The sequence below is a fragment of the Pyrus communis genome, chromosome 15, assembly GCF_041283825.1.
Source record: "Pyrus communis isolate YQ-2024b chromosome 15, ASM4128382v1, whole genome shotgun sequence".
Lineage (NCBI taxonomy): Eukaryota > Viridiplantae > Streptophyta > Magnoliopsida > Rosales > Rosaceae > Pyrus > Pyrus communis.
This window is the reverse complement of record NC_142579.1, coordinates 17346323-17358825: the sequence shown is the minus strand read 5'-3', so window position 1 is coordinate 17358825 and position 12503 is coordinate 17346323. Positions and strand designations below refer to the sequence as shown.

At 34.2% G+C, this 12503-nt stretch overlaps 1 protein-coding gene across 1 annotated transcript; it reads right to left on the bottom strand.

Moving 5' to 3' along the window:
- Positions 1-4926: 4926 nt before the first annotated feature.
- LOC137743355 (uncharacterized) lies at positions 4927-7459 on the bottom strand. Its single transcript, XM_068483239.2, has one exon. It carries the CDS (start codon positions 6654-6656, stop codon positions 5289-5291), a length of 1368 nt encoding a protein of 455 aa, XP_068339340.2. The 5' UTR covers positions 6657-7459; the 3' UTR covers positions 4927-5288.
- Positions 7460-12503: the final 5044 nt, after the last annotated feature.

The window sequence follows — 12503 nt, the reverse complement described above, 5'->3', positions numbered from 1 at the left end:
GAAACGAACAGTACGTTGAGAAATGTACAGAAAGCATGAACCATGCCGCATATCTACTCTCATGATCATAAATTAAGAGGGTTGTGTGAGAATCATATCTCTTTTGATATTACATGTAATGGTGATTTTGAGAAAACTTTACTTCTACTTAATTTTCTTACATTTTGATGACAAGATTGATTGCTTTAGGGTGTATAATCGTATCCTAGAGCTTAGTGTTTAAGTTCTTGTTCACGAATTTATTAGGTTTCCCCCTAGTTGATATCATTTTTTTAACAAACGATATAATCTACCCTAAAAGAGTGGGGGAGTGGGCTAAGCATTTTTGTATCACATTTTAGGATTTAAATATCCAATTTTTAGCCTCAAGCAAAAAATTATAGTTATAAAGGACGGATCATTATCCTAAATGAAGTGAGATTTTCTCGAGTCAATACTAAGGACAACATTTTTGGACAGAAAATTTATGACATAGCACTTAACTAGAATGGACATACCATTAACCCCATGATTCGGGATTTGCTCCTAGTTTTGGTGACAAGAAAATCACAGAGAAAACAAAAGTTCATTTTTTATACGCTTGCTAGGGTGCTTTCTTTCTTTTTCTTTTTGTTTTTTTTTTTTCAAAATGTGACATGTATTAAAAGCATGTACTTATGTTTTTCCTCCTTCCTTACTCTTTTTTCCCTTGTTATTATTCCCTTTGACTTAATCCATTGTGGTGAATAATAATAACTTTGTGGTAACTCAGTCGTCATTTAAGCCATGCTTAGACTTTGAGTTCAGCATCACTTATTCTCTCTTTTTCAATCCAATCATCCATCCAAAATCATGCCTCTAAATTTATCTATTTGCTAAATCTAACTGTTTATTACGAAGGATTTTGGTGCATTTTCTTAGTTGGTTTTGGTTAACATCGTCACAAAAGGATTCTTGTTATTCACTATTATGCGCGGTTGGTTTGCTGAAGATCAAGTTTTCTTAAGATACGTCTCTATTCTATAATGTTTTCTTAGGTAGATGTGATTCGTTTGACGACGACACTCTTTCAGGCGATTGTGTTTTCCTAGGTAGATGTCACTGGTTTGACGACGACAATTCTATAATTTTCTTATGGTTTATGTTGTTTTCGGTTATGTGCTCTTGGTTAAGCATCATGCTTAATTTTAATGATGTGGGTTTTCTAGTTGGTAGTGTAAGTTTTGTCCGTGTCAATTTTGCCTTTACGTGCATGTTATTTTTAGGAGAAAATACCTCTTTTTGCTATTCCATTGATTAAAACCTTATTTGTTTTTAATTTTTTATCAATGTCATTAGGTTTTAATAAACTTTATTAATTATTTCAATAATAAAATATTTTTTATTTCTAAATATATTCATTTAGTTTTAGAAATGTTACATTTTATATATTTATATTTATGGCTAAACTTTTTATCATATATTTTTATTTTTACTTTGTACCCAATTTTACTTTGCAACCCTTTTTTAATTTGTACCAATTTTCTTTTCAGTTTTAATTTGTATCCATATAGTAATTTCTTTTTGTACCCATATTTTTTTAAAGTTTTATTGGTATTTGTACCCATAGTTTTTAATATATTTGTACCCATTTTTTAATTTTGCTAAATGTACCCATGCTAATTATATGTATTTATTTTATGTTTTAAACTATATCAGTAGTTATTTTTTAAAATATGTTAATAATTATGTGGGTACATTATTTGCAATAATTTTGTGAAGAACAATATTACTCTAATATTTAATTTCAAGTATTTATTATATTTTAAAAATATTATTTGAATTTGTTTAAATTTCATAATTTGTGGGAAATTAAATACATAAATGCATGAGTTAAATCTTTTAAATGATGTTAAGGACCTCGATCAAAATATTTAAACAAAAAAGATTTTAGTCTAACAATTAATTTAATTGGGAACTAGAACCAAAATGATGCTTATTTTTATATTGTCTTGTAAACGCATTTGATGTACTCTTGCATTGCAGTGACACATGAAGTGGTATCAAAAAAAGTTTTAATTACTCTAATAGGATGCAAGAATGCAAGAAAATGCTATATAATAAAGCTCAAACAGTCATATGTTTTACTCGTATGACCAGTTTAGTCTTTGTAGTTTTAATTTGGCCAAATTATTACATATGTTTGCTCCTATTGTTTGATATCGTTCATTCCGTTGGTGTTAAAAAATAGAGACTTGTAGCAACTTAATAGTAGTAGTAGTATTCATCTTTACTTATAAGTGAAAGATCTTAGGTTTCAAATTATTATTGCTAGCGTTGTGAGGTTTAGTCCACTTCCCTATCCTTAATAGTAGTAGTAGTATTCATCTTTACTATAAAAATAGAGGCTTATATGTCAAAATAGTCATTGTGTTTGATTATTATTTAGAGAAAATTAGAATCCCCTACAATTTTTTTTTATATCTTTTGGACTAAACATTTGTGTATTTTCAAAATTTGATTAAAGTGCTCTGACTAATAAACACCTCAGGATTTTCAGTTAATTTAAATTACATATCATTATATATATATATATATATTTGAAAATAAAATGTTAATTATTAATTTCTGAATTTATCCTCTAAGTTGTTGGATGTGTTTTTTTTTTTTCCTTATTTAATGGGATATTAGTTATTAACTCTATTATCTCTTTTTCCAATTATATTCTTTCGATCAAAATAAATTATTTTGTCCTACAAACATTAAATATTCTATCTTTTTCCAAATGGTTTGATTTTATGGATTTTTTTTTTCCCAAATCGTTGTTGATCCACAGTAATTTTTTCATTTTTTTTTTGTCGGACTATTTTTCTTTGCATTTTTTATTATTTATAGTTGTTGACAAACTATTAGCAGGTACAACATATTATGTGTATATTATCTTTGGGTATGTTTGAATTTGTAAAAAATATTGATTGGTATGTTTTGGTACGTTTGATTTGGTATATATGTTGATATTGGTACATTATTTTCAGTTTTGGCACGTTTGATTTTGTACTCATTATTTATTGGTATGTTTATACTATTGTTAGTCCTATTTTTGGTAGGTTTGATTTTGTTGGATTTTAAAATATTTTAAATCGTTTTGAAAAAAAAAAAAAATATATATATATATATATTAAATTGTAGATAATCATTGCTAAATTGTAGGAAGTATTATGAAAATAAATTGTATTTAACTAAGCTCTTTTTTTTTTTTTTTTTTTTTTTTGACAATTATTTCCAAAGAGGTAGAGAGTAATCAAAATGCTAGATTATAGGAAATTTTGGGGTGAGGTTTTAAGAACTATGGGGCAGTGGCAGGTTATGTAATTTTGGTACAAAAATATTAATTCTAATACATATGGCACCAAAATTATGAGAAGAAGAGTTTAATCAAATATCTAAAAGGCATAAATGTTTAATTTAAAAAATTCAAAATTGAGTCACCTATTTCAAAACATCCCGGTCTAACGGTATGCCAAAACAGATACATCACTCGGAGATCAAACTCAAATTGGATACTATAAATTTTTGTTTTACCTTTTACCATACCATAAATTTTTCTAACTTTAAATTTATATGGTTTTCAAATGATAATTTCTTTTGCTACTTTTGAAATGTTTACGCATTTTTTCTACTTAGACAGAATTGACCAAGTTAGCAAATGGAGTGAAACAGAGTTAAAAAACTGGGGGAATCTCTTGTCCATCCACTTGTGATTATAAACGTATTTGGATGGTACAAACATCATAATCGATATTTTTTATTTATTTTTATTATTATTTAAAGATCATTTCGAAAAAAATCATGCAATTTAGAAATCATTTAGCTATCTATGTGTGTCAAACAAATTGACAGTTTTAGTAACAAGCACCATCCTCCTAATAATGTTGGGACCAAACCAGTTTGTGACTATTATGAGGTTACTCCTTAATGTTATGTAGACATTAAAGACAAACACACACCTTGTCTCAAATTATAACGTATTACGGTGTAAAGTTTATTCATATATACACAGCCCAAGCTCAACCAAAATTCTCTTTATGACTAATATTATTTTTTATCAATAGAGGTTTTATCGTATACCACAGAGAACATTTGATATTTAAGCCTAAAACTAGAAGGGAAGGAAGGAATTCAGAATTCATTTTCCGTGGTTGTAAAAAAAAGACAATAATCGAAATTTATGTGGATGTAGCTTAAAGACAACTAAAAAGAGTTCATATGACTTTGTTCCGGAAGTACATGGCATTAAGTGTTGTATTTTTATTTATTATCTTTTGCTTCAGTAGAAGCATGGAGATATTTAAGTGTGAACCGAGCTAAAGTTATATGCGCATTTAATGGAGTGCAACGTATGCCATGGACGATCCTCATTCCTCATGAAAAAAACTGCTGGGTATCAATCTTTCAATTTTAATATAAATAAAAATAAAAAAATACAATAAAGAAAAGGAAAAGAAGGAAAGAACTGGAAAACACACGCACATGAAAGATATTTGATTCGTATGATAAGAGATTGCGGCGGCTAACCATACCCCAAATCCCGCCACCAATCACTCCAAGACATGACATAAAATATTCAACAAATTAATTATAAATAAAAACTGAAATTTGAAAGATTAATATGAAATTAAAGGGTAGGGGAATCCTACAGCAAGCAAGCAGACAATGCTCTCACTTCTCAGGCCATTTGGTGCGGTACAGTAGTAGCTGTACTAAAATATTTTGCTGCCGCTTGGTTTCAGATACGATTCAAATAACATATTTAGCATAAGTGAAGGTACGAGGAAAGCAATTGAAACCTGTTCATGGGGTATTTATTTTTTATTGATTAAATATATTCTATTTATCCGATTGATGATATTCCATAGATCTGTAACTTTGCTCTACTAAGCATAAAAAAACAATAAAGAATGGCTGAAATTTAACTAAACGATCATTTATGAAAAATGATGTGCGGGGAGGAACCATGCATTCAGATTACACCTTACAACAGTGGTCAAACTTGATCAGAGCCATATATGAACACACATGATTTCTATCAACAACTAGCATTTTAGTATTGGAGTTACAATATATAAATGGCTCGTGTATGAAGTATGAACAAAAAGAAAGCGAGAGGGAGTCTATTATTTACATATAATTCAAGAAAGAAGAGTAAAGGGAAATAAAAAGTGTCCTCATAATTTAATTGTTGGTGGTGGTCATGGTTAAAACGGAGGGAGGATAACCCACAGAACATGATTTGGTGAATTTTAGTGTAATAATTTTGGTGGTGAAAAAGCCTAATCTGAGGAGCAAATCCATGATTCCACCATACCTTCGCTTCGAGTGGCGGTAGTAGTAGTAGCAGCGGCAATTGTTGTTGGAGGCACATTACCGCCATGAAGCACAATATTCGACGAAGAACCAGTAGCCGAGTAGTTGAGTTTCCCATTGCCGTAATTTCCATTGATAGAACTCATTAGTCTTTGATGATCAACCACATTGTTGTTGTCGATGTTCTTGTTGGACCCAGTTCCGCCAGTACCCCAACTTGGACCATTACTAATGTCGTGCCTGGAAAGCGCGGCGTCCGAGGAGGATACGATATTGTTGTTGGAAAGCGCATTAACATTAAGCTGTTGCTGCTGCTGTTGAGTCAAGCCAAAATGTTGATGATGAGGGTCCCCCAAAGAGCCTGCTTGATGATGATGAGGTGGTGAATTAATGGAAATTAATGGGTATTTAGGATTTTGTTGCTGGGATTGAAAAAGGGATTGGAAATTGAGAACTTGTGAAGAAGATGATGATGAAGGGTTTTGGTTGTGCAGATTGAGGAGATTGTGATTTGTGGAGGTTGAACTAACGGGATCAAGCAATGAAGATGGCGGTTGGTGTGTCACTTTTTGAGCAAAAGGCCTCAAAAGGTATGAAGGAGGAGCGTCCAAACCCAAACCACCACCTCCTCCTCCTCCTCCCCCTCCTGCTGATCTCATCAATGAAGAGGCAGCCGCAGCACTGCCAAAAAGGTCCAATCTGCTCCTCGGGAAAGGCGAGGAAGAAGAAAATGGAGGAGCAGGGATACCTGTAAATTCCTGAACCATGGCTCTGAAATTTGTGGTGTCTGTTGTCAGGACCGTCGTCGGTGCTCGCCTCGACGCTCTCGACCTCTTCTTCGGATTCCGAACGACGCCGTTGTTGTTATTCATGTTGTTGTTGTGGGTTTGATTGTCGGGAGCCGAAGAAGAGGCCGAAATGTTTTGATGATCATGTGGGATCTGAAGCGCCGCAAATGTAGACGACCCGCCTCCTCCTCCGCCGGCGGCGGCGCCGCCTCTGTTTTGTCCTAATTGGTTGATACTGGGATTGGTCAAAAAGGGTTGGCTGAGGCCGCCGAGATCGATGGGATTGGGGTCGGATCTTAGGGTTTTGGACCACATCATATCGAAATTGAGGAGTGGGTTTGGGTTGGTGAGCCTGGATGATAACGGATCGAACATGTTTGACAAAGGGTCCATGTGGTGGTGGGGGTGATGTGGTGGTGGGTTAGACATGGGACCGAGTTGACTCGGTGGGTTACTGAGCAAGGCGGAGATTGACTCGGCGCGCGAGTCGTACTCGTCATCGCCGCCGCTGGAGGATTGCAAACTCCCGCTATTACCAGAATCCATAAGAGAGAGAGAGAGAGAGAGAGAGAGAGAGAGATGGAAATACGTAAAAGGGGACAAAGATATGAAGGAGTAGAGAGATTTGGTTACTTAAAATACAAACTCATTTAAGAAGAGCAAGCTACCAAACAAACAGAGGCACAGAGAGAGAGGGGGAGAGAGAGAGAGAGAGAGGTGTGAGCTAAGCTGTTGAGAAAAGTACCACTACAAGAAGCCATATGTGTGCATGTCTGCTGGAATTAACGAAAGCTGTGAGATCTGAAAGGGAGGGCCGGGAGAGGACAGAGCTTGGTGGGTTGTTTGTCCTGGAGCTGCAGAAGGGTATGCCGTATGCGAGCGTAGTGAGGAAGAGAATAATAAACAACCCACACAGCGGCCACGGATGCAGACACGGATCATGAAAATTGATGGTTGCAGAAAGAGACTGTTACACAAAGAAATGAAAGCTATTAGTATTATCGATCAGAGATTGCTCCTCTTCCTTTTACTATTTTTGGGTTAAAGGTCAATTAGGGTTTCAATATAGAGAAGATGAGAGAGAGAGAGAGAGAGAGAGAGAGAGAGAGAGAGTAAAAGGGGTTGTTCTCTAAGCCTTTTCTCTTCTCTAAAAGAGAAGCTGCTTCTGTGTTCAAGGTTCCACTCAAAAGATCAGCGTGGGGTAGACGTAGGTGTTTCTGAGAGAGAAAGAGAGAGAGAGAGAGAGAGAGGGAGAGAGAGGGCAACTAGTCAAATGAGAGGAGTGTTGTGGCCTTGGTTCACAGTGTGAAAGGAGGAAAAGAGGAAAAGGAGATATATTTAATCAAGTTAAAATTAAATTAATTCAGTGAATGAGATATATATATATATATATATATATATATATGTTTATTGGAATATTGTGAGGTGGGCAAGCAACCAAATCAAGGAAGATGGTTGTTGAATGGTACTATAAAGGTAAGAGAACCATCACCACCGTCACTTTTAAAAAACATTTGAAAATACTAAAAAATAAAAACAAAAAACCAAGCAAAACATATAAGGACAATATTATTTACATACCTATTTTTGTTTCTCATACATCTTTATTAATTTTTTTTCATTGATTTTCTTTAATTCAATCAATGCGACGATTAGAAATTGAAAAGGATATGAAAAAATGAATAAATGCGTAGATAGCACTACCCATAAACTAAACCAAAGCATATGAGCTAATTATTGTTCTACATGTCAAAACCTTTTTTAAATTCTGTTCACAAAATTAATCCCAGGGTTAGGTTTAATTATGCCATGGTAAGTTGGTTAACTACCCACTTTCTTTGCTTTTTATCCAAAATTAAACTACGAGTCTATGATGATATTTGAAAATATTTTACCCTAGCAATGTTTGACAAGGTCAGCAACTTGGTATAAAATACCAGAAAAAAATATATAAAAATCGGGGGTTATTATTGAAGAACCTCAGAGAATCTTTCAGTCTCTCTCTGCAGAAAATTTAGATGGAAATAATCATGATGTAGCTATCTAATCTACCTGCTGTTATCCTCTACATACTTTAATTACCACTATTTATTACTCTTTTGCAAATCTTTCTTCCACTTTCTATTTTCTTCGGTGCAAAACACTGTTTGCAAGAAAGAAAGAAAGGAGAAGAAGAAAGCAAACGAAATCCTTGTTTGGACGGATCAGTTCAACAAAATCTTAGGTTCGCTGCAACCATCAAAACTAAAATAAGAACCAACAAATATTAAATCCCCTATTTAAATAACCTTTTCCACACTAAATAACCATACATATAAACGTCATTATCGTTCTTCTCGTTATATTATTATACTTTTTTTATACAATTTTCATTTTTGTCCCGGTAATGTATTATATATATATGCCTTACCAAACATACAGATAAAGAAAAAACAACATGCATGTATTATGCATATGTATGTTTTCAGAATAAATATTTAGTCTACCCCTACAAAACAAAATCCTAAACCTAAAATCTGCATTTTCACGTCTCCTCTTTTATATTCGATGCATGTGTTTTAACCCTAATGTGTCATTTCGGTCCTACCTAAGTACTTATTACATATCATATAGTTTTGAGTTGCAAAATGTATAAATTGTAAAAATTATCGTTCTGGTTATATAACTAAGTGGTACATGTTTTATCTAAGATTTAGTTGTTTTAAAGATTCGTTGTATCTCTTTTATATTTAAGGATATAACCGTAATTTTACGTACTACTTAGTGATACGTATCATAAAAAAATAATAGTGCTATTCAAACACTCATTTTTATCCCTCGCGCACATTTGTTATTGTTTTTTTATCATCTATCTTTTTCAATTTATTCAATCTGATAATAAAAAAAATTTAAAAATGCATAAAAGGTGAAAGATAATATATAGACAACATCACTCAAAAGAAAAATTGCATGTTGTCGCATATGTTTTTATCAGCTTGCTACGTGTATCCACGTGGCTTTTATTACCCACTAATCAATTACCTAATTGTGTCTTATTTAAGTTACTTGAACATGTGAAACTGCTTTTGTTTTTAACCGTATGTGGGTGCCATCTCTGCCAACTAGAAAGATTAAGTAAGATCAAAATTTTTGGGGTTGATGGGACCTCCATCATTTTCAGTGAACCTGTACCTCACACAAGGATGCAATGAAATTGGTGATGTTCAGGTTGGAGAGTCTGGTACTATTGCAAATTTTTGGATTGTTCTCTTGATGCACTTGAAATTATCCTCAAATTATTTTCTAATAAAATTTCATTACCACTGAATCTCACCTTCTTCGATTTGAATTGGGATTCCAAATCTAATTTTATTATGCGATTAATTCATAATTTACCCATAAACCTATCTTGATCCTCAAACAATCTTACTTTTTTTAGGATTTGACCATATTAGAAACCAAGCATGATCCTTAAATAGTCGTACTTCATCTAAGACTTGACCACGCCACCAACAATACATTACTGGGTTGAGACTCACAACCTCCTTTATGGGTTGTCAACCAACTTAACCCAAACCTAGGACTTTAGGCCCAAACATTGCTCCCCTCGCTTTTGAAATCTTCAGTCACGAATAGTGACCAAAGGATTTTGAAATGTCATCACCAATCAACCTCCATCACAAAATTTCATTTATGACCTCAAACCAAGCGTTGCAAGCCACCATTATGTCATGACAAGCCAAAATGTCACCCCTGCCACATGTCGAATTTTTGTAAACTCTTTTCAACTTCGTTCTAAACAACACCCATTAAAATTGTATTGGTTCTTGGTTTTTTTTTTAAATTTTTTTTATGCAAACAGCTGATTGTTGCCCCCTTATTTTCTTAAGCATCGGCCTAAATAGCTAAATGGTTAAGAAAATAAATGTCTTACAAGCAAGAATAAAAGTGGCTAACTATGATGGAGGGGGCCAATAATACTTTATCCCGAGCCGAGATCTCTTCATTTCATTGTCTTCAATATGATTTTGTTTTAGACATTGACTTGAAATAATAAATGATTTCTTCAAATATTCTTATTTTTCAACTGAAAAGTAGTCCAAGTTATTTTTCTCCTGAGACAATCACTTAGCCAATTTCAACTTTTAACTTGACCTATTGAGTTGAATGGGATTGTTCCATATCAGCGGTATCTTTGATAACCATAACAATTAACATGGTGTCTTCGCTTGAGGACATGTTTCGGCCTTATTTGTCTTGGAACATTTCTTTGGCAAATAATCTTTGTTAAAACCAAACTCGTGCACCGACGTGGATGGAGGAGCTATGCAAATCCAGATACCTGTAATAGAACAAATAACCATGATCAACCTAGGGTACCGATGGGACACTAGCCAAAAGTACTTCGGCGGCCAAGTTAGTAAGCAATATTGAGACTTAAGTAGTGGGTAAGAGAATAAGCAAAGAGTATGCACAAGTGAATTGCGTTACTAGAGTTATGCCCTAGATGAGGGTTGCATAAGTGAATTGCATTACTAGAGTTATACCCTAGATGAGGGTATTTATACACATCGAGAGATAGAACTTTCACGATATAGAATCCATATTAAATCGGAAGAATCCAAGAGGGTATTGAGGATTAGATATTGTGTCCTCTTAGAAGTATGATTACTTGCAGCGCATGCTAGTTCCTAGATTGTAGGAATCTCCAAAAATAGGAAATTCATCTGATCCCCAGTTGGATCAGGTTTTCGTGTCTTGCTTTACAAGAATGATCAATCTCAATGAAGTCGGCAAACTTCACCTACCTTTCCAGAGTACAGCAAGATGTGGTGGCATCGATGGTCCGTTTGAGTAACTCAAAATTGAAGTTGTTGAGTCCATGATCAGACTTATAAGGTACGCGTATTCCAAACTATGGCCTTGAAAAATATGGTCCCAAAATTGCCCCTAACTATAAATTTGAATGGAAGTTCTTCTTGAGCATGGATAATTACCAAAGACCATGCTTTTTATAGTAAATCAGAGTACATAACGCTTTGTATTATTTTTACACATGGTGATTCGGCCTCGTTATTGTTGCAAGGTAGTAGAGACGTTCTGGATTCAAATGTATTATCTCAAAAAAAAAAATTGTGCTATAAAGACAGGATTTATGAGAGACATTAGCTCACGTGTGCACGAAAAATGAGGAACTGCTGTAAACATGAAAATTCTGTAACGAATGAAATGAGAACATGTGTACAAAGTAGATTTGTATTGATGAATTTGTAGGGTTACAATCTCTGTTTACAATTTTCCTCTGATTCAATCTTCAAATTTGATGTAGATGCGTAGGTTGTTGATCAAAGGGTCATGATGACTTGATCTCGGATGAAGGATTGAACGATTGCTTCAAGTTTTGAGCTTGAAACAATGCGTGGATAATCTTCACCTTTAGGTTTGTGTATGACCTGCGGCAAACGTGATGTTGATGTGGGATTTTGTTGATTCAAGGGTCTTGGCGACTTGATCTTGAATCGAACGTTGTTACAAGTTTTAAGCTTGCAACAAAGTCATGAAGGAATCAGGACAAGTGGTTGTTGATTCTTCAAGGCAATGCTTCACCTTTGGTCGAAAGAAAGCTTCGGCTTTGGTTGTACATTCTTCGAAGAGAGCTTTAGCAACGTATTAGTCTTCAAAGATTTGGCAGAGGTTATCCTATTGTGAGAATTTCGGCCCTTCAATGTAGAAATTGTCCACCTTGAATGTTTGGGGACCTTGTACATATAAACTTCTCAAAGCTTGACTTTGGATGGATTTGGCTTTGATTTGTGTCTTGATTCGTCCATGGGAGAATTTAGGCACGTTTTGTGTCTTAATTTCAGCCACTTTCCCTTGCTTGGCCAAAATCTATAGGGCTTTCTTGCCTATTTTGTGAGCAATCTTCAATTATTACTTGTTTTGTGAAGATGATTTAGCTTTCTTCCTGGCTTTAGGGGCAATTTGTGCCCTTTGCCGATTTTAAGGAGACTTCTTCCCCTTTGCCGAATTTTAGGGAGGTTTTATTATTCCTTTGCTTGATTTGTGCCACATGTCATTGATAACTTGTACATTTGTGATGAGTCATATGCCATGTGGAGCTTTTTAATGCATCATTTGTATACAATGAAATTTACATGTCTACAACTATTTTCAGCATTACCGAGTGATTTTGACCGTCAAATGCACATATCTCGAGGTGAGATGTTTTGAATTCAATGGTGAGACGATTTCGTGCAATCCCCTATAAATATCTTTGGATCTTCTTCATTCTTATGCTCTCAAAGGTTTCTAATCCTTCCAAACTTCAAATTTGCTTACTCAGCCTCATTTCCAAGCTTCAAACTTTTTAAAACCTTTTTCCTTCAATCTTCTTCAAACAAATGGCCTCAT

What these genes read in the sequence shown, in the direction of transcription:
- LOC137743355 (XM_068483239.2), bottom strand. Translation starts at nt 6,656, where the DNA reads ATGGATTCTGGTAATAGCGGGAGTTTGCAATCCTCCAGCGGCGGCGAT.